Genomic DNA, 22,738 nt, shown 5'->3' with positions numbered 1-22,738 from the left:
AATCGAATTGTAACCGTTTTAAATCTACAATCTACAGTGAGCATATGCACAGTATTATAACCGTTTCAAAGAGATGGAACCGGTTTTTTCATGGATGGTCAACAAGCACAGCCAGAGAGCGATAGAGATGGAAAGAGATAAGTGAGAGAGCGGTAGCTCTTAAACAATGCGTACTCTCTGCTGCTGCTGGCACGCTCAATTGCTGCTCTGCATACCCTGCCATCTATTAGTTCAGTGGAATGTTAAGTTTTGTAGTACATGCGTGTTCATGCACAACGATTACCTACACCACTTACGGCATTCGTATTCATGTATTGGTAAGCTCGTCGGGTCCAAGGAGGAAGTAAGAGATAAGAAACGAGTGTGGTGGTGAAGAAATGATAGGAGATAATATAATACTTTAGTGCTTTTTACCGTATAATCACAAAATATTGTGCACAATAATATTCTGAATACCACACACTGTTCTAGTTATATTTATTAGACAATATCCATGTTTGTAGGGTATTACAAGGTCGACCAGCTGATTAACAATACTTTGCTGCTTGGTTTTAATGAAAAATGTATAATTGCTGCTTGGTGGGACTTTGAAAACAAAAAATAGTTTCAGTCGCAGAACAGGCGCAGTGCCGCTCAGACACGAAGATCAAACGTCGCGTGGCTATTTGGCCGAGTTCAAGATCAAGTTAACGGTGCGTCGTTGTCTACTGATTAAAACTAATGCGCGCGAGTGAGACAAAAGTATGCAAGAAATAGACGCCGCAATACAAACACAAATGCAGTAAAATCAGAAAGCGCATTTAAAGAAACGTTTCGTATGATACTGTCGCAATGAATATTTATATTCGTGTAAATAAAATTAATACCAATTGAAAAGTATTTGAAAACGAAAACAAAGTGTGCGATTGAAAAATGGCATGCGATACGAAGCATAAGAAGAAGCAGTAGAAGTGACAAGTGCAAAAAGTGTTAAACAAAGTCGCAGACGCAGAAAATAAAACAAACGCCTAAGAGCTAAAACGTAAGAAAAAAAAACCCTACGCATATACTAATTTGTTGTTGCTGAGAGCCAGTTGGTGTGTGAGAGTGTGTGTGTGTGTGTGAGAGAGAGAGCGAGCGTGCTCATCAGAGAGTACAAGGCGCGGGCGCAAGAGCGTTATTTGCACAGCGTTGGCTCAACAATCGTTCCTGTTAATATCGTTTTTAAAACATTTAACAAATATACAAATGTGGCTGTTTGTTGTTGTTAATGTCATTTGATTGAAGTTGTGACGCATCGTTAGTGAGTTTGCAGATTAAGCAAACAACAAATACAGATACGGACTTAGGGAATATACATACGTATGTATGTATGTCTGTTCATTTTGGCACATTGCACTGTGGTTTGGTCTATTTATAGGTGGATAATAGAACAACAACTAACTAAGGCATATAAACATAGCAAAACCGCATAACATGTCAACAGGTTGCGGAAGTGATGCGCACAACAACTCAAGGATTCCCGTGCAAGTAATAATAAAATCTATTCTTTTTTTTTCATTCAATTTATCATTTATAATGTTAATGCTATGCGTTGATTTTAATTTAACTGATGCCCTGCCCAGTAACAGCTAGATACAACAATGTTTCCGCCCCTTTTCATGACTAAGTGTTAAATTCGCGTGATTATTTTTCTGTTGCCACAAGTGAATTTGCACTCTGTTAAGAAAAAAAATTCATAATCTGTGTAAATAACGCGTAAAGTAATCAGAGCACACACACACACAAAAAAAGAGACGTCGTTGGGCGTTTCTGTTAACCGCAGGGATTTAACGGAGTGCAGCAACCTGAGCATTAAAAAACCGGTTTCTCCCAATGTTTATTTAACCTTGCTGCGTGTGCATCAATAACAAACGAACGCACATACATATGTACATATGTCTAGGAATGTTTAAATATTATTGCAGGCCTTAACGGCAGTATAGTAAAAATATCACTCCATTAACTCCCACTCCATTAAAAAAAAAGAAAAATAAACGAACCGGTTTAGAGCCTGACTTGAAACCATGAACAGCAATAACATTGAAACTTTCTACAAGTGTATTACTGGTGAGCTGTTCGAATTCTCAAATTTATTTATTATTAAGTATTAAGGGCAACACATACCACAACGTAAAACACATTGTAATATTTGCAATTACGACGCAGTATAGCTTCGCATCGCTGTGCTTCGGCTCGTGATCCGTTTTAGTATTGACACGGTTTCTCTTATGTGCCGCTCTTAAAGTTACTAGACGAGCCTTTGACGCCTTTAATAGCAGTAACGATAAGCCGTAGCTGGCCCATGTACACGTACATGTATGTGTATATGTATTGGACTTTAACATTCTCTTTTTTGGCTTATCTCTTTGTATGTGTGCAGGCAGCGTCAACGACTGCGGCGACGAGAATATACAAACGTTTAGCGTCAGTGCAGCGTAGCAAGAGCAAGAGAACAGGCGCACAACGAGCGAGCAGAGCTTCCTGCACAACTACAACCGCAACAAGAGTAACAGAAAAGGCCTCTAATACGGGCAAGGCCAGAGACGTTGGCAGTAATCGTCATCGAAAAACGCAACAGCAACAACAACAGCTAGAGATGACATCACGTGCTCGTCACTGTGCCTGGCGGCTGGGCATTGTCATCTTGGGCGCTTGCTGCATAGCCGCTGGAGTTTATCTGCTGCGCAACTGGATTGACATATTTACGCGCATGCGCGGCAAGGTACGTTGCATGATTCTTATATAATCACACAGTTGCTGTCTAGTTACATCTGTCATTGCTCGTCGACTCAAATTCCATCTCTAGATATAAGGGAAACATGTTCTTCCATTTCAGTCAATTTGCCAAAACGATGAGAGGTCAACTGAGCGTGAACCTCGCTCATTAGCATACAATTAGTGTACTGCCGGCGAAGGGTACTGGGGGTGGAGGGGGTTTTACCAGTTGTCTGATTCCAAATCAATTGGAATCAATTTCCACAAAGACACCATGAATTGAAAGTGTGCAGGTGTTCACAAAAAAGGAAAAAATAAAAAGTAGATAAGATAGTTTTTTATGGTCACATTACACTACGGCCTATAATTTGGCAGGTGACTAAGCTAGTTAGTCGAAAGTCGCGAGCAGCTGGTAGCTGGTATTTAGTCCCATATCGATTGATATATCATATTCGTTCATTGTGACATGAATCACTGGAACAGCTGCAAGGTTAATCGGGTCTCTGATCTATTTTGCAATTATGTTACCAGCAGAATATATTTACGTGCGCTACTCTGAATAATAAACAAACAATATCAGTTTTTTCCGTAACAACGATTTTTTTTTTATCTTATCAGCAACCATTTATCAATAGAGCTAACTGCCATTGGGCGATTAGAAACGAGGCCTGAATCGCTTGTTTTTGCTAATTTCTGTGTGTGTGTGTTTTTTATTTGTTTTCCTGCATTTCCTGCACGCCACATTCATAAAAGGCTTTAAGTGTTACACACAAAATCAGCCCTTGACCAAACACCTGTTTAACCAACTTGCATATCAGTGAACCCAGCAATCCAACGATTCGACCATTTAAACTAGCGCATATTTAAACGTGCCATTGTCACACACACACACAACACACACCAATCGCTTTTTATCAGCTAGTCATTTCCTGAACTCGAAAATATTGAATACATAAAAAAAAAAAAAAACGAAAGAAAATGTAGCTATAGATTATAGCCACAAACTTAAATTGCAAAATGGCCGCTACGGATTTATTCCAAGTGCTGTACGCCTAGAATCTTACCAAACGATGATTACATGCCGTGATGGATTATTGATGGATCGGCCGCCGGGCAAAGCTGATAACATGACACTCACATGACATTTGACTAAGCGATCGGGAAATTGCATAGATAGCCAACAATGTTGCGAGAGGTCGATCAAAACAGGCTCAATTCAAGATTCTGATTGTAAATCTCAATATAATTCGACACTTTTGAAATATTCTATTCAAGTTAAAGAATGTGGCTGCAAGCGGGTTGTATTGTTAACAAACCGATGGATTAATCATAAACCCCTAAGTCAGGTGTCCAGTTTGCGCAGACGCTTTGATCGGGCGTATGGATAAGGTAGATCTCCTCCTATACGCTTTCCTATATGTAAATGTCCTGCAGCCAGATTAGTTTCTGGTCAATAAAAAACCTATTTAAGGGGGGGGGGGGGGGGGGGGGTATATCAGGCGACTTCACCTTATCCAGTTGAATCTCAAACAGGCATATAAATGGGTCGATAAGTACATATCTCTCTAATCTTGAGCTCTCCGTCTAATTTATAGATTACTTGTTTTATTTGTAAAATGTTGTTCAAAACAAATAGCATTCATTGTAAAATCGAGTAGAACTATTTGGCATGTTCATTTGTCCATTCAAGTTTGCATAATTTTTCCATCATTTTCTTATCATATAAGTAAAATGTTGTATGAGAGCTATTGACATTTTTTATATAATTTAAACATTTGAGTATACTGAGTCTTCCATTTAAGCATTCATCTATAATTTACCATAATTGAAAGCCTTTTCATCTGATCAATGGCAATTTCAGGAAATGGCACTGAGCCCCACGTCGCCAGCTTTTGAGGGCTGGAAAGTGTCGCCGCTGCCGCTTAACTTTGATGTTTATCTATTCAACTGGACTAATCCGGAGGACTTATACGAGGGCTCCCCAAAGAAGCCGCATTTTGTACAACTGGGACCTTATCGGTTTCGGGAGAAACCGGATAAGGTAGACATCGAGTGGCACAGTCATAATGCTTCGGTGTCCTTTCGCAAGAAAGCCTATTTCTTTTTTGATGCTGCCGGCAGCAATGGCACCCTGCAGGATGTGGTGACCTCGGTCAATACAGTAGCACACGTAAGTTCGACTCTTGAGATGTTCAAATTTAGAGTTTCACTAACGATATTCTTTCCAATAATAGGCTGGTGCTCGACGTTTTGGTCAATTGAATTCGTTTTTTCAATTTATGGCATCGACCACGCTGAGCTCCACGCAGAAAGTGAGCGAGACGCGCACCGCCGAGGAGTGGTTGTTCAAGGGTTTCGTCAATTCGTTGGTGACGCTAGGCAAAATAATTAGTCCGGATGACGTGCCCTACGATCGGATTGGTTATCAGTATGCGCGCAATGGAAGCACCAGCTTTGATGGTGACATCAACATGTTCACTGGAGCCGATGACATTAGCAAAATGGGCCAAATCTATTCGTGGAATAATAAGACGCACACAGGCGCGTTTGATGGTGCCTGTGGCAAGGTTATGGGCTCAATGGGTGAATTTTTTCCGCCCAATTTGAGCACCAATGACAGCGTCTATCTATATATGCCCAAAATGTGCCGCGCCGTGCCACTGGACTTTACGGAAACAATCAGCGTCCATGGTGTCACTGCATACAAATTCAGTGGCACCAGACACGCTGTGGACAATGGCACCATGTATCCGGACACCAGTTGCCTGTGCGTGGACGGCAAATGCCAACCGGCTGGTGTTATTAATGTGGGTCGCTGTAACTTCAACACATCCATCTACATGTCCTATCCACATTTTTATCTGGCCGATCCCATTTATCTGGAGGCTTTGGATGGCCTACAGCCGGAAAAGGAGAAGCATGAGTTCTTCATGGCACTGGAGCCCAACGCTGGCGTGCCCATGGATGTGGGTGGTGGCTTCCAGGCCAATTATATGATGGAGCCGGTGCCGGGCGTTGCGTAAGTTTATCATTCACTTAATGGCAAGACTACCGCTAACCAGCTTATTCCATTTACCATCTTAGTCTCTATGCGCGCGTGCCACGCATTATGCTGCCACTTATGTGGGCCGAGGAGCGTGTTCGTGTCAGCGAGGAAATCGCGGCAAGCATTGGTCTGGTTCCACTCATTGTAATGCTCGGTCAGATATTTACGGGCATACTGCTTGCCGGCGGCCTTATTTGTACGTGCTGGTATCCAACGCGCCAGTTGACGCGTCTCTGTCATAGCGATGATCCCAAAGCCAAAGCGTCAATGCTTCGTCCGCTGACCACATTTGGCGCCGGCGTCAGTACGGCTAGCGCAACACCAGCTGTGCAGCAGCTTTTCCGCCAGACTGCCAACCAAAACGAACGTGTGGGCGTGCGTCTGTTAGATTACAGGCGCAGCTCGGGCATTGAAGATGGCGATGACGAGTGCAGTGGCGGCAACACGTCTACAGATCGCCTAATCGAGAGCCGCTCAACAGATGTGATAATTAGTTAATATACATATATCGTTGCATCTTGCATTTTCAATATATTGCCTTAGGGGAGCCAAAGACATACTCCGCGCCACGTCTCGCCATTAAAACACAACAGACGTTAGTTAGTTGATTGATGTTGCCTTTTGTCGAGTTGCCGCATTCATAGCATTAAATACGTACTATCCCTCCACATACACACATATCCATTCGTACAAAAATCCATCATGCTCATATAGTTTCCTCACACCAAACAGCACCAACATACATAATACATACATGCTGCTGGAGTATAGAGAGAGATTGATAAGATTATTTATTAATTAGTGCCAAAAAGTGAATGATAAAAAGTCATCGACTATTTTAGTAGCTTAACTTAACTGTATATAAGTGATTATTCTAGCTCCAAAGCTATCAATCCCCTTGTATAAATTTAAACTGCGCACGTCCAAAGTATTTTTATATTATATATTTATATACATATATAAATTTAATGCATACTTTTTTTTTTAGTTAGCTTTTATACAACGCGGCTCCAATTCGCGTACGCATTCAAATGAAGTGATACAAAGCTTAAACGCATAAATCGAGCATTCTCCAGTGAATACACGCGTAACATAAAAAAACAAAGAAAGAAAATAAAACTGAATTAAAAAAGAAAACAAAAACAAAAACGCAAGAGTTCGTTTATACGCTCTGAAGCCAGCTGGAAAAGGCCCAGAAGCAGAGGCTGACGAAGCTGAAGCTAACCAACGAATTGAAGGTGCCGGCACCATTGCCCGTGTTGCCCAAATCTAGCCTCGAAGACAGCTCCTCTGGCACATCCAAATAGACACGATCCAGGCCAAAACTGAAGATTAGCTTGCGCAGCTGCGCCACATCTACATAGTCGTTGTCTGACGACCAAATGGTCAAAGTGCTCTCATTTGTTTCATTCACAGCGGACACCAGATTGTGCAATTGTGAGGCGCTGTTTGCGGCAATGCCGGCACGCACGGGAAAAGTTATGGCCTGCCCGGTCGAGGTTAAATTGTTGTCATTGATGGCCTGCAGCATTGCATTGCACTGCTCATCGGTGTACTCGCCATCTCGGTAATTTGCGCCCCATCTGGTAGTCCAACCAATCGAGAGTACGGCCTGTTTGTAACGCATGCATCCGGCAAAGAAGCGTGCCGGATCCACTGGCACTGAGTTGTTTTGCTCCACGGGTCCACTTATAATGTCTGCGTTTATCCAAATGGGATAGGCCATCTATGTGGACGCATTATAGTGCATACGATACGTTTTATATTGTAGGGCCATGCTCACCTTTGGTATGATCTCATCCAGAATGCCCAACGAACCCTCAAATACCTCAATAGATTTGAAGTCCAGTTTAACGCCCTTCTCGGCACCCTCGTGCAGCTCGTTATGCGCCCTAATTTGAAGCAAAAAGTCCTCCAATGTCAAATCCGATATGGTTATGGGCGGATGCGCCATCACCGGCAAGTCTGGTCCTACGCCATTCAGCTGGCCGAGCACGATATCCGCCTCAATCATATCAATTTCACCTTCAAAGCGCAACATTGGTTAATTCAAGTGAAGGTTAACACATCTGGCCTATTGTTATCGCAAATGCTTACCACTTAGCGCATCGGCCAATAGCTGCTGGCTGTTGACGGCATGCGCCCAGCTGATGGCGGTTAGGTTCGCCGCCTTGGCGATGAGTTTGCCCTTGTCAAAACGGCCCATTTCTATTGTCGCATTCTGTTCCTGATCCTGCAGCACAATTTCGGCGGGCCAAATCTGTGGCGAGTGCAGCGTTGCCAGCTCGTAATAATAGACGCTGCTGTTTAAAGCTGCTCCATTGATTTTAACCACAAAGTGTGCTATTTAAATCAATTTGATATTCCAATTAAAACAACTGAACAGTGACAGTGACAATGCGAAATATATGTGTAAGTATAACGAGAGACGTTTCTTACCTTTGACAAAGTTATTTCGAATCGACGCTCACAGAGAATGTCACATGAATTGTTTACCCACAAATAGAGTTCAATTTTCTCTATGTATGCGTGTGTAGTTTGAGGAAATGTGTGTGTATGTGTGCATGTGTGTGTGTGTGCGTGCGTGCCTACCAGTGACGGTTTATATTATAACTTTTATTAGGCCGCCGCTTTCGGTTGCAATTCCAACGAATGCCACTGCAGTAAAAATGAAACTGAGTGCCATATAAATGAAGCCAATGCAATTTACGATGGACTATGATAAGCTACTGCAGCTGAAAATAATGACGTCTGACAGGTATAAAGCGCAGGCGCCGTATGGTGCAAGTAAATGCCTTTTCGAAAAGTTTAAACATTACCAAGCATGCAAATCAGTGCTGCAAGCGACAATGGCCCTTGGTAGGCACGGTGTGGATCTCTGCTGTTAATTGCCATGTTCTTGCCGGATCTAACCTTGCGAAATAATAACATTACCCTTTATTAATCAGTAAATAATATAATTGTGATAAGAAAATCAATTGATTAAGATTGAAGTAGTTTCTTTGTCTTATCGTTGACTTTTGATCATCTAATTAAAATCAATTAATTGTTTTGTTTTCAATAATTTGCAATTTTAATTTATTAATAAATGTGTGCTAGTTTTAAATAAAAAAAAAACTATTTTAAATGTTGTCTACAAATATGTTTAAACTTAAACGTACGCTTACCGCGAACTATAACGAATCAAATCGCATAGATTCTAGATAATGCCGATAACTCATTGTAGCGATACTTTTGTTGGAAAATCATTTATATCGATATCGAAAAATAAATAAGTTAAAGCAGTAAATTACTAAAGTGTTTAAGCAACAGAGCATATTTTATTATTAAGGGTAGTTACTGTATTTTACTATAACAATCATTGGCAAGTGATGGGAAATTATAATAGAAAGCATATCTTGTAAGAATAAAATTTTCATTAAATATCGCTCATCACTGATTGCGCTTAATGTTAAGAGTCTGTTATGGAAGCAGTCAACAGCTGCTAATTTCAAATTCTATCAAATAAATGTTAAGCAAATGTTTAACTTCTTGACGCTGTTAGGGGGCTGTTAAAAAAATACTAACTACAAAAATAAATGAAAACACCACAAAATTGTGCTTTTGGTGTGCCGTTTGTATTACGTGTACTGCTTAGCTTTCAATTTCATATTATCTATTCACGAGCGCACAATCAAAGACTAGTAGCCGCTTGATAAGAGCCGGCACAATCATTGGACACACTTGTCGGTCAAGCACATAGAAAGTTACAAATTCAAAGCAATCCAAAAATGGTCGATATTATCAAGAAAGGTGCGCTGCTGCTAATGAACCAGAAATGTTACGACAACTACTTCCTGGACTACAACTTCCTCGATGGTAAGTTACGCATTTACTGCTCTGCTGGTCACAAAGGGCTAATCATTTTTCTTTCTTACAGTGCCGTGCTTCAAGGCGTTGCTGAGCAAGGGTCTTGGGATCGGCATCATCGCCGGCTCGGTGCTGGTGAAAGTGCCACAGGTGCTGAAGATCCTCAATAGCAAATCTGGCGAAGGCATTAATCTATTGGGCGTCATGCTCGATCTGCTGGCCATTACATTCCATATGTCATACAACTTTATGAACGGATATCCATTCAGTTCCTGGGGCGACAACACTTTTCTGGCCGTGCAAACGGTGGCCATTGCAGCGCTTGTGTTGTTCTTCGGTGGACGAAAGCTGCAATCGTTCTTATTCCTGGTTGCCTATGCTGCCCTACTGTATGTCCTTAATTCGGGCTTGACAACCATGAAGGTGCTGCTCACCATACAGAGCTGCAACATACCCATTCTACTTGTTGGCAAGCTCTCGCAGGCGCTGACCAACTACAGGGCCGGCTCTACGGGCCAATTGTCAGCGGCCACGGTCATAATGATGTTCGCCGGATCTCTGGCACGCATATTTACATCTATACAAGAAACGGGCGATCAGATGATTATCATCACATTTTGCGCCTCCACGTTTGCCAATGGCGTGATACTCGCGCAGCTCTTGTATTACTGGAACAAGCCGGTGCCTGGTGCTGCCAAAAAGGAGGCTGCAAAGGCCAAGAAACCCAAAAGCAAGAAGGACGACTGAGTTGTGATTGAGTAGCGTTAAGGTTTAATACTTTCTCGACATAATTGAACAAATATTTAAAATAAATAAATGTATTAGCAAATTTAATTAAAACAATGTCTTTTATTGTTTAACAACAGACAACAACAGCGTTTCGCAGTTTAGCATTTCTCGTTCTCAAAATGCTGCTGCAGTAGATCCAAGGCTCTGAAGCGATGCGATATTTTGTTCTTTTCAGACTTGGGCAGTTCCGCATAGGTTTGTGTGTACCCTTTGGGCTGAAATACTGGATCCCTGTAAGCATAGAAAATCAATCAGATTACTTTCTCTTGTATGACACTGTTATACGAACCAGCCAAAGTCGCGCGGACCGCGTGGCTCCACAATGACGCCCTCGGTAATGCCTTGAAAGAGCTGTGGCTCAGCCGCGCCGTTTTCACAGTAGGCAAAGGTGCAAACGGCACGTGCAGATTTATCTTCCCAGCCACTCAGCAGTCGATGCAGACCCTCTGGCTGTAGTTTGTCCAGAAACCATTTAATATACGGACCCGGCAGCCCCTCCAGCGCATTGAAGCACAGGCTAGTGTCCTCTATGAGCACCGGTCCGTTTACTTGACGCGCTGCTTCTTTACATTTTTTCAACGCAATATCTTCAATCTCGCCCTGCAGCTCAGGCAGATCCACTCTCTTCGAGATGATCGTGCGTGGAAAATTGGGCCCAAGTATCGCGATCAGCTCCTCCAGCTTTTTGGCATTGCCCGTAACAAAGGTAATTGGTTTCGACATTCCTATTGTTGTCACCAATTTAAGCTAATTTGTGCGCCAGTTTGCCTGACGCCCGCACTCCCCTCCTAAAAACAATTCGATAAATCAGCTGTTCGCGGGGCCGATAAAGCAGGGTCGTTATGCATTTGAATTATCGCCGCGCCGAGCTATGTCGTTTTGAAACGACATAATCTCTCAACGACCAACGCCGGGCGGAGCTATGTCGTTTTGAAACGACATAATCTCTCCACGAACAACGCCGCGCGGAGATATGTCGTTTTGAAACGACATAACTCCGCGGGGAGCTATGTCGTTTTGAATCGACATAATCTCTCCACGACCAACGCCGCGGGGAGCTATGTCGTTTTGAAACGACATAATCTCTCCACGACCAACGCCGGGCGGAGATATGTCGTTTTGAAACGACATAACTCCGCGGGGAGCTATGTCGTTTTGAATCGACATAATCTCTCCACGACCAACGCCGCGGGGAGCTATGTCGTTTTGAAACGACATAATTTCTCCATGACCAACGCCGCGCGGAGATATGTCGTTTTGAAACGACATAACTCCGCGGGGAGCTATGTCGTTTTGAAACGACATAATTTCTCCACGACCAACGCCGCGCGGAGATATGTCGTTTTAAAACGACATAATTTCTCCACGACCAACGCCGCGCGGAGATATGTCGTTTTGAAACGACATAACTCCGCGGGGAGCTATGTCGTTTTGAAAAGACATAATCTCTCCACGACCAACGCCGCGGGGAGCTATGTCGTTTTGAAACGACATAATCTCTCCACGACCAACGCCGCGGGGAGCTATGTCGTTTTGAAACGACATAATTTCTCCACGACCAACGCCGCGGGGAGCTATGTCGTTTTGAAACGACATAACGCCGCGGGGAGCTATGTCGTTTTGAAACGACATAATTTCTCCACGACCAACGCCGCGGGGAGCTATGTCGTTTTGAAACGACATAATCTCTCCACGACCAACGCCGCGCGGAGATATGTCGTTTTGAAACGACATAACTCCGCGGGGAGCTATGTTGTTTTGAAACGACATAATCTCTCCACGACCAACGCCGCGCGGAGATATGTCGTTTTGAAACGACATAACGCCGCGGGGAGCTATGTCGTTTTGAAACGACATAATTTCTCCACGACCAACGCCGCGGGGAGCTATGTCGTTTTGAAACGACATAACGCCGCGGGGAGCTATGTCGTTTTGAAACGACATAATTTCTCCACGACCAACGCCGCGGGGAGCTATGTCGTTTTGAAACGACATAATCTCTCCACGACCAACGCCGCGCGGAGATATGTCGTTTTGAAACGACATAACTCCGCGGGGAGCTATGTTGTTTTGAAACGACATAATCTCTCCACGACCAACGCCGCGGGGAGCTATGTCGTTTTGAAACGACATAATCTCTCCACGACCAACGCCGCGCGGAGATATGTCGTTTTGAAACGACATAACTCCGCGGGGAGCTATGTCGTTTTGAAACGACAGAATCTCTCCACCACCAACGCCGCGCGGAGATATGTCGTTTTGAAACGACATAATTTCACCACCACCAACGCCGCGCGGAGATATGTCGTTTTGAAACGACATAACTCCGCGGGGAGCTATGTCGTTTTGAAACGACATAATCTCTCCACGACCAACGCCGCGGGGAGCTATGTCGTTTTGAAACGACATAATCTCTCCACGACCAACGCCGGGCGGAGATATGTCGTTTTGAACCGACCTAATCTCTCCACCACCAACGCCGCGCGGAGATATGTCGTTTTGAAACGACATAACTCCGCGGGGAGCTATGTCGTTTTGAAACGACATAATCTCTCCACGACCAACGCCGCGCGGAGATATGTCGTTTTGAAACGACATAACTCCGCGGGGAGCTATGTCGTTTTGAAACGACAGAATCTCTCCACCACCAACGCCGCGGGGAGCTATGTCGTTTTGAAACGACATAATCTCTCCACGACCAACGTCGCGCGGAGATATGTCGTTTTGAAACGACATAACTCTGCGGGGAGCTATGTCGTTTTGAAACGACATAATCTCTCCACGACCAACGCCGGGCGGAGATATGTCGTTTTGAACCGACATAATCTCTCCACGACCAACGCCGCGCGGAGATATGTCGTTTTGAACCGACATAATCTCTCCACGACCAACGCCGCGCGGAGATATGTCGTTTTGAAACGACATAACGCCGCGGGGAGCTATGTCGTTTTGAAACGACATAATTTCTCCACGACCAACGCCGCGGGGAGCTATGTCGTTTTGAAACGACATAACGCCGCGGGGAGCTATGTCGTTTTGAAACGACATAATTTCTCCACGACCAACGCCGCGGGGAGCTATGTCGTTTTGAAACGACATAATCTCTCCACGACCAACGCCGCGCGGAGATATGTCGTTTTGAAACAACATAATCTCTCCACGACCAACGCCGGGCGAAGATATGTCGTTTTGAAACGACATAATCTCTCCACGACCAACGCCGCGCGGAGATATGTCGTTTTGAAACGACATAACTCCGCGGGGAGCTATGTCGTTTTGAAACGACATAATCTCTCCACGACCAACGCCGCGGGGAGCTATGTCGTTTTGAAACGACATAATCTCTCCACGACCAACGCCGCGGGGAGCTATGTCGTTTTGAAACGACATAATCTCTCCACGACCAACGCCGCGCGGAGATATGTCGTTTTGAAACGACATAATCTCTCCACGACCAACGCCGCGCGGAGATATGTCGTTTTGAAACGACATAATTTCTCCACGACCAACGCCGCGCGGAGATATGTCGTTTTGAAACGACATAACTCCGCGGGGAGCTATGTCGTTTTGAAACGACATAATCTCTCCACGACCAACGCCGCGGGGAGCTATGTCGTTTTGAAACGACATAATCTCTCCACGACCAACGCCGCGGGGAGCTATGTCGTTTTGAAACGACATAATCTCTCCACGACCAACGCCGCGCGGAGATATGTCGTTTTGAAACGACATAACTCCGCGGGGAGCTATGTCGTTTTGAAACGACATAATCTCTCCACGACCAACGCCGCGGGGAGCTATGTCGTTTTGAAACGACATAATCTCTCCACGACCAACGCCGCGGGGAGCTATGTCGTTTTGAAACGACATAATTTCTCCACGACCAACGGCGCGCGGAGATATGTCGTTTTGAAACGACATAATCTCTCCACGACCAACGCCGCGGGGAGCTATGTCGTTTGGAAACGACATATTATCTCCACGAGCAACGGCGCGCGGAGATATGTCGTTTTGAAACGACATTATCTCTCCACGACCAACGCCGGGCGGATATATGTCGTTTTGAAACGACATAACGCCGCGGGGAGCTATGTCGTTTTGAAACGACATAATCTCTCCACGACCAACGCCGCGCGGAGTTATGTCGTTTTGAAACGACATAGTCTCTCCACGACCAACGCCGCGGGGAGCTATGTCGTTTTGAAACGACATAATCTCTCCACGACCAACGCCGGGCGGAGATATGTCGTTTTGAACCGACCTAATCTCTCCACGACCAACGCCGCGCGGAGATATGTCGTTTTGAAACGACATAACGCCGCGGGGAGCTATGTCGTTTTGAAACGACATAATTTCTCCACCACCAACGCCGCGCGGAGATATGTCGTTTTGAAACGACATAACTCCGCGGGGAGCTATGTCGTTTTGAAACGACATAATCTCTCCACGACCAACGCCGCGGGGAGCTATGTCGTTTTGAAACGACATAATCTCTCCACGACCAACGCCGCGGGGAGCTATGTCGTTTTGAAACGACATAATCTCTCCACGACCAACGCCGCGCGGAGATATGTCGTTTTGAAACGACATAACTCCGCGGGGAGCTATGTCGTTTTGAAACGACATAATCTCTCCACGACCAACGCCGCGGGGAGCTATGTCGTTTTGAAACGACATAATCTCTCCACGACCAACGCCGCGGGGAGCTATGTCGTTTTGAAACGACATAATTTCTCCACGACCAACGGCGCGCGGAGATATGTCGTTTTGAAACGACATAATCTCTCCACGACCAACGCCGCGGGGAGCTATGTCGTTTGGAAACGACATATTATCTCCACGAGCAACGGCGCGCGGAGATATGTCGTTTTGAAACGACATTATCTCTCCACGACCAACGCCGGGCGGATATATGTCGTTTTGAAACGACATAACGCCGCGGGGAGCTATGTCGTTTTGAAACGACATAATCTCTCCACGACCAACGCCGCGCGGAGTTATGTCGTTTTGAAACGACATAGTCTCTCCACGACCAACGCCGCGGGGAGCTATGTCGTTTTGAAACGACATAATCTCTCCACGACCAACGCCGGGCGGAGATATGTCGTTTTGAACCGACCTAATCTCTCCACGACCAACGCCGCGCGGAGATATGTCGTTTTGAAACGACATAACGCCGCGGGGAGCTATGTCGTTTTGAAACGACATAATTTCTCCACCACCAACGCCGCGCGGAGATATGTCGTTTTGAAACGACATAACTCCGCGGGGAGCTATGTCGTTTTGAAACGACATAATCTCTCCACGACCAACGCCGCGGGGAGCTATGTCGTTTTGAAACGACATAATCTCTCCACGACCAACGCCGGGCGAAGATATGTCGTTTTGAAACGACATAAAGCCGCGGGGAGCTATGTCGTTTTGAAACGACATAATCTCTCCACGACAAACGCCGCGGGGAGCTATGTCAGTTTGAAACGACATAATTTCTCCACGACCAACGGCGCGCGGAGATATGTCGTTTTGAAACGACATAATCTCTCCACGACCAACGCCGCGGGAGCTATGTCGTTTTGAAACGACATATTTTCTCCACGAGCAACGGCGCGCGGAGATATGTCGTTTTGAAACGACATAATCTCTCCACGACCAACGCCGGGCGATGATATGTCGTTTTGAAACGACATAACGCCGCGGGGAGCTATGTCGTTTTGAAACGACATAATCTCTCCACGACCAACGCCGCGCGGATTTATGTCGTTTTGAAACAACATAATCTCTCCACGACCAACGCCGCGCGGAGTTATGTCGTTTTGAAACGACATAGTCTCTCCATGACCAACGCCGCGGGGAGCTCTGTCGTTTTGAAACGACATAATCTTTCCACGACCAACGCCGCGGGGAGCTATGTCGTTTTGAAACGACATATTTTCTCCACGAGCAACGCCTCGGGGAGATATGTCGTTTTGAAACGACATAATTTCTCCACGACCAACGCCGCGCGGAGATATGTCGTTTTGAAACGACATTATCTCTCCACGACCAACGCCGGGCGGAGATATGTCGTTTTGAAACGACATAACGCCGCGGGGAGCTATGTCGTTTTGAAACGACATAATCTCTCCACGACCAACGCCGCGCGGAGATATGTCGTTTTGAAACAACATAATCTCTCCACGACCAACGCCGCGGGGAGCTATGTCGTTTTGAAACGACATAATCTCTCCACGACCAACGCCGCGGGGAGCTATGTCGTTTTGAAACGACATAATTTCTCCACGACCAACGGCGCGCGGAGATATGTCGTTTTGAAACGACATAATCTCTCCACGACCAACGCCGCGGGGAGCTATGTCGTTTTGAAACGACATATTTTCTCCACGAGCAACGGCGCGCGGAGATATGTCGTTTTGAAACGACATAATCTCTCCACGACCAACGCCGGGCGGAGATATGTCGTTTTGAAACGACATAACGCCGCGGGGAGCTATGTCGTTTTGAAACGACATAATCTCTCCACGACTAACGCCGCGCGGAGATATGTCGTTTCAAAACGACATAATCTATCCACGACCAACGCCGGGCGGAGATATGTCGTTTTGAAACGACATAACGCCGCGGGGAGCTATGTCGTTTTGAAACGACATAATCTCTCCACGATCAACGCCGCGCGGAGATATGTCGTTTTGAAACAACATAATCTCTCCACGACCAACGCCGCGCGGAGTTATGTCGTTTTGAAACGACATAGTCTCTCCATGACCAACGCCGCGGGGAGCTCTGTCGTTTTGAAACGACATAATCTCTCCACGACCAACGCCTCGCGGAGCTATGTCCTTTTGAAACGACATAATCTCTCCACGACATAACGCCGCGCGGAGCTATGTCGTTTTGGAGCGACATAATCTCTCCATGACCAACGCCGCGGGGAGCTATGTCGTTTTGAAACGACATATTTTCTCCACGAGCAACGCCGGGGGGAGCTATGTCGTTTTGAAACGACATAATCTCTCCACGACCAACGCCGCGCGGAGTTATGTCGTTTTGAAACGACATAGTCTCTCCATGACCAACGCCGCGGGGAGCTCTGTCGTTTTGAAACGACATAATCTCTCCACGACCAACGCCGCGGGGAGCTATGTCGTTTTGAAACGACATATTTTCTCCACGAGCAACGCCGGGGGGAGCTATGTCGTTTTGAAACGACATAATCTCTCCACGACCAACGCCGCGCGGAGTTATGTCGTTTTGAAACGACATAGTCTCTCCATGACCAACGCCGCGGGGAGCTCTGTCGTTTTGAAACGACATAATCTCTCCACGACCAACGCCGCGGGGAGCTATGTCGTTTTGAAACGACATATTTTCTCCACGAGCAACGCCGGGGGGAGCTATGTCGTTTTGAAACGACATAATCTCTCCACGACCAACGCCGGGCGGAGATATGTCGTTTTGAAACGACATAACGCCGCGGGGAGCTATGTCGTTTTGAAACGACATAATCTCTCCACGACCAACGCCGGGCGGAGATATGTCGTTTTGAAACGACATAATCTCTCCACGACCAACGCCGCGGGGAGCTATGTCGTTTTGAAACGACATAATCTCTCCACGACCGACGCCGCGGGGAGCTATGTCGTTTTGAAACGACATAATCTCTCCACGACCAACGCCGGGCGGAGATATGTCGTTTTAAAACGACATAACGCCTCGGGGAGCTATGTCGTTTTGAAACGACATAATCTCTTCACGACATAGCTCTGCCACGACAAAACGACATAGCTCTGCGCGGCGTTATGTCGTTTCAAAACGACATATCTCTGCGCGACGACTTATCTCCGCGCGGCGTTGGTCGTGGAGAGATTATGTCGTTTCAAAAGGACATAGCTCCCCGCGGCGTCGGTCGTGGAGAAATTATGTCGTTTCAAAACGACATACTTAGCTCCCCGCGGCGTTATGTCGTTTCACAACGACGTATTTCCGCCCGGCGTTGGTCGTGGAGAAAATATGTCGTTTCATAGCTCCTCGCGGCGTTGGTCGTGGAAAGATTATGTCGTTCCAAAACGACCTAGCTCCGCGCGGCGTTGGTCGTGGAGAGACTATGTCGTTTCAAAACGACATATCTCCGCCCGGCGTTGGTCGTGGAGAGATTATGTTGTTTCAAAAGGACATAGCTCCGCGCGGCGTTGGTCGTGGAGAGATTATGTCGTTTCAAAAGGACATATCTCCGAGCGGCGTTGGTCGTGGAGAGATTATGTCGTTTCAAAACGACATAGCTCCGCGCGACGTTATGTCGTTTCAAAACGACATAGCTCCGCCCGGCGTTGGTCGTGGAGAGATTATGTTGTTTCAAAACGACATAGCTCCCCGCGGCGTTATGACGTTTCAAAACGACATATCTCCGCGCGGCGTTGGTCGTGGAGAGATTATGTCGTTTCAAAAGGACATAGTTCCGCGCGGCGTTGGTCGTGGAGAGATTATGTCGTTTCAAAAGGACATATCTCCGCGCGGCGTTGGTCGTGGAGAGATTATGTCGCTTCAAAACGACATAGCTCCGCGCGACGTTATGTCGTTTCAAAACGACATAGCTCCGCCCGGCGTTGGTCGTGGAGAGATTATGTTGTTTCAAAACGACATAGCTCCCCGCGGCGTTATGTCGTTTCACAACGACGTATCTCCGCGCGGCGTTGGTCGTGGAGAAAATATGTCGTTTCAAAACGACATATCTCCGCGCGGCGTTGGTCGTGGAGAAAATATGTCGTTTCAAAACGACATAGCTCCCCGCGGCGTTGGTCATGGAGAGATTATGTCGCTCCAAAACGACATAGCTCCCCGCGGCGTTATGACGTTTCAAAACGACATATCTCCGCGCGGCGTTGGTCGTGGAGAGATTATGTCGTTTCAAAAGGACATAGCTCCGCGCGGCGTTGGTCGTGGAGAGATTATGTCGTTTCAAAACGACATATCTCCGCGCGGCGTTGGTCGTAGAGAGATTATGTCGTTTTAAAACGACATAGCTCCGCGCGGCGTTGGTCGTGGAGAGATTATGTCGTTTCAAAAGGACATATCTCCGCGCGGCGTTGGTCGTGGAGAGATTATGTCGTTTCAAAACGACGTATCTCCGCGTGGCGTTGGTCGTGGAGAGATTATGTCGTTTCAAAACGACATAGCTCCCCGCGGCGTTATGTCGTTTCAAAAGGACATAGCTCCGCCCGGCGTTGGTCGTGGAGAGATTATGTCGATTCAAAACGACAAAGCTCCGCACGGCGTTGGTTGTGGAGAGATTATGTCGATTCAAAACGACATAGCTCCGCCCGGCGTTGGTCATGGAGAGATTATGTCGTTTCAAAACGACATAGCTCCCCGTGGCGTTGGTCGTGGAGAGATTATGTCGTTTCAAAACGACATAGCTCCGCGCGGCGTTGGTCGTGGAGAGATTATGTCGTTTCAAAACGACATAGCTCCGCGCGGCGTTGGTCGTGGAGAGACTATGTCGTTCCAAAACGACCTAGCTCCGCGCGGCGTTGGTCGTGGAGAGATTATGTCGTTCCAAAACGACCTAGCTCCGCGCGGCGTTGGTCGTGGAGAGATTATGTCGTTCCAAAACGACCTAGCTCCGCGCGGCGCTGGTCGTGGAGAGACTATGTCGTTTCAAAACGACATAGCTCCCCGCGGCGTTGGTCGTGGAGAGATTATGCCGTTTTAAAACGACATAGCTCCCCGCGGCGTTATGTCGTTTCAAAACGACATATCTCCGCCCGGCGTTGGTCGTAGAGAGATTATGTCGTTTTAAAACGACATAGCTCCCCGCGGCGTTATGTCGTTTCAAAACGACATATCTCCGCCCGGCATTGGTCGTGGAGAGATTATGTCGTTTCAAAAGGACATAGCTCCGCGCGGCGTTGGTCGTGGAGAAATTATGTCGTTTCAAAAGGACATATCTCTGCGCGGCGTTGGTCGTGGAGAGATTATGTTGTTTCAAAACGACATAGCTCCCCGCGGCGTTATGTCGTTTCAAAACGACATATCTCCGCCCGGCATTGGTCGTGGAGAGATTATGTCGTTTCAAAAGGACATAGCTCCGCGCGGCGTTGGTCGTGGAGAGATTATGTCGTTTCAAAAGGACATATCTCCGCGCGGCGTTGGTCGTGGAGAGATTATGTCGTTTCAAAACGACATAGCTCCCCGCGGCGTTATGTCGTTTCAAAACGACATATCTCCGCCCGGCATTGGTCGTGGAGAGATTATGTCGTTTCAAAAGGACATAGCTCCGCGCGGCGTTGGTCGTGGAGAGATTATGTCGTTTCAAAAGGACATATCTCCGCGCGGCGTTGGTCGTGGAGAGATTATGTCGTTTCAAAACGACTTAGCTCCCCGCGGCGTTGGTCGTGGAGAGATTATGTCGTTTCAAAACGACATAGCTCCCCGCGGCGTTATGTCGTTTCACAACGACGTATCTCCGCCCGACGTTGGTCGTGGAGAAAATATGTCGTTTCATAGTTCCTCGCGGCGTTGGTCGTGGAGAGATTATGTCGTTTCAAAACGACATAGCTCCCCGCGGCGCTATGTCGTTTCAAAAGGACATAGCTCCGCCCGGCGTTGGTCGTGGAGAGATTATGTCGATTCAAAACGACAAAGCTCCGCCCGGCGTTGGTTGTGGAGAGATTATGTCGATTTAAAACGACATAGCTCCGCCCGGCGTTGGTCATGGAGAGATTATGTCGTTTCAAAACGACATAGCTCCCCGTGGCGTTGGTCGTGGAGAGATTATGTCGTTTCAAAACGACATAGCTCCGCGCGGCGTTGGTCGTGGAGAGATTATGTCGTTTCAAAACGACATAGCTCCGCGCGGCGTTGGTCTTGGAGAGACTATGTCGTTCCAAAACGACCTAGCTCCGCGCGGCGTTGGTCGTGGAGAGATTATGTCGTTCCAAAACGACCTAGCTCCGCGCGGCGTTGGTCGTGGAGAGATTATGTCGTTCCAAAACGACCTAGCTCCGCGCGGCGCTGGTCGTGGAGAGACTATGTCGTTTCAAAACGACATAGCTCCCCGCGGCGTTGGTCGTGGAGAGATTATGCCGTTTTAAAACGACAAAGCTCCCCGCGGCGTTATGTCGTTTCAAAACGACATATCTCCGCACGGCGTTGGTCGTGGAGAGATTATGTCGTTTCAAAACGACATAGCTCCCCGCGGCGTTGGTCGTGGAGAAATTATGTCGTTTCAAAACGACATATCTCCGCCCGGCATTGGTCGTGGAGAGATTATGTCGTTTCAAAACGACATAGCTCCCCGCGGAGTTATGTCGTTTCAAAACGACATATCTCCGCCCGGCGTTGGTCGTGGAGAGATTATGTCGATTCAAAACGACATAGTTCCCCGCGGCGTAGGTCATGGAGAGATTATGTCGTTTCGAAACGACATATCTCCGCGCGGCGTTGGTCGTGGAGAAATTATGTCGTTTCAAAACGACATAGCTCCCCGCGGAGCTATGTCGTTTCAAAACGACATATCTCCGCGCGGCGTTGGTCGTGGAGAGATTATGTCGTTTCAAAACGACATAGCTCCCCGTGGCGTTGGTCGTGGAGAGATTATGTCGTTTCAAAACGACATAGCTCCGCGCGGCGTTGGTCGTGGAGAGATTATGTCGTTCCAAAACGACCTAGCTCCGCGCGGCGTTGGTCGTGGAGAGATTATGTCGTTCCAAAACGACCTAGCTACGCACGGCGTTGGTCGTGGAGAGACTATGTCGTTTCAAAACGACATAGCTCCCCGCGGCGTTGGTCGTGGAGAGATTATGTCGTTCCAAAACGACATAGCTCCCCGCGGCGTTATGTCGTTTCAAAACGACATATCTCCGCCCGGCGTTGGTCGTGGAGAGATTATGTCGTTTCAAAATGACATATCTCCGCGCGGCGTTGGTCGTGGAGAAAATATGTCGTTTCAAAACGACATATCTTCGCGCGGCGTTGGTCGTGGAGAAAATATGTTTTGAAACGACATTACGCCGCGGGGAGCTATGTCGTTTTGAAACGACATAATCTCTCCACGACCAACGCCGCGCGGAGCTATGTCCTTTTGAAACGACATAATCTCTCCACGACCAACGCCGCGCGGAGATATGTCGTTTTGAAACGACATTACTCCCCGCGGAGATATGTCGTTTTGAAACGACATAATCTCTTCACGACCAATGCCGGGCGGAGATATGTCGTTTTGAAACGACATAACGCCGCGCGGAGCTATGTCGTTTTGAAACGACATAACGCCGCGCGGAGCTATCTCGTTTTGAAACGACATAATCTCTCCATGACCAACGC

General features: G+C 46.9%; 5 protein-coding genes across 6 annotated transcripts; 2 read left to right on the top strand and 3 right to left on the bottom strand.

Moving 5' to 3' along the window:
- Window positions 1-605: 605 nt before the first annotated feature.
- pes (peste) lies at window positions 606-6,303 on the top strand. Its single transcript, XM_070208791.1, has 6 exons — window positions 606-1,021; window positions 1,400-1,509; window positions 2,402-2,743; window positions 4,598-4,906; window positions 4,971-5,755; window positions 5,821-6,303. Exons 2-6 carry the CDS (start codon window positions 1,456-1,458, stop codon window positions 6,278-6,280), a joined length of 1,950 nt encoding a protein of 649 aa, XP_070064892.1. The 5' UTR covers window positions 606-1,021; window positions 1,400-1,455; the 3' UTR covers window positions 6,281-6,303.
- A 401-nt stretch (window positions 6,304-6,704) lies between these two features.
- On the bottom strand, window positions 6,705-8,690 carry LOC6628137 (protein FAM151B). Of its 2 annotated transcripts, none has more exons than XM_015173235.3 (4): window positions 8,602-8,690; window positions 7,880-8,125; window positions 7,566-7,807; window positions 6,705-7,508 (listed from the first exon to the last, which is right to left on the bottom strand). In XM_015173235.3, the coding sequence occupies exons 1-4, from the start codon at window positions 8,675-8,677 to the stop codon at window positions 6,945-6,947; spliced, it is 1,128 nt and encodes a 375-aa protein (XP_015028721.1). In that variant the 5' UTR covers window positions 8,678-8,690; the 3' UTR covers window positions 6,705-6,944. The 2 variants fall into 2 exon arrangements, with proteins under 2 accessions (XP_015028721.1, XP_002052305.1); XM_002052269.4 differs by lacking the exon at window positions 8,602-8,690 and adding an exon at window positions 8,222-8,526.
- A 633-nt stretch (window positions 8,691-9,323) lies between these two features.
- LOC6628138 (mannose-P-dolichol utilization defect 1 protein homolog) lies at window positions 9,324-10,474 on the top strand. Its single transcript, XM_002052270.4, has 2 exons — window positions 9,324-9,640; window positions 9,702-10,474. The coding sequence occupies exons 1-2, from the start codon at window positions 9,553-9,555 to the stop codon at window positions 10,376-10,378; spliced, it is 765 nt and encodes a 254-aa protein (XP_002052306.1). The 5' UTR covers window positions 9,324-9,552; the 3' UTR covers window positions 10,379-10,474.
- On the bottom strand, window positions 10,461-11,214 carry LOC6628139 (inosine triphosphate pyrophosphatase). Its single transcript, XM_002052271.4, has 2 exons — window positions 10,710-11,214; window positions 10,461-10,651 (listed from the first exon to the last, which is right to left on the bottom strand). The coding sequence occupies exons 1-2, from the start codon at window positions 11,141-11,143 to the stop codon at window positions 10,519-10,521; spliced, it is 567 nt and encodes a 188-aa protein (XP_002052307.1). The 5' UTR covers window positions 11,144-11,214; the 3' UTR covers window positions 10,461-10,518.
- Window positions 11,215-16,325: 5,111 nt separating this feature from the next.
- Window positions 16,326-17,833, bottom strand: LOC138911197 (uncharacterized). The gene is made up of 2 exons (XM_070208921.1): window positions 17,342-17,833; window positions 16,326-16,367 (listed from the first exon to the last, which is right to left on the bottom strand). The coding sequence occupies exons 1-2, from the start codon at window positions 17,831-17,833 to the stop codon at window positions 16,326-16,328; spliced, it is 534 nt and encodes a 177-aa protein (XP_070065022.1).
- Between the last annotated feature and the right edge of the window lie 4,905 nt (window positions 17,834-22,738).

Source organism: Drosophila virilis, chromosome 4 (genome assembly GCF_030788295.1).
Source record: "Drosophila virilis strain 15010-1051.87 chromosome 4, Dvir_AGI_RSII-ME, whole genome shotgun sequence".
Taxonomy (NCBI): Eukaryota; Metazoa; Arthropoda; class Insecta; order Diptera; family Drosophilidae; genus Drosophila; species Drosophila virilis.
This window is presented reverse-complemented; position numbering and strand designations above follow the sequence as displayed.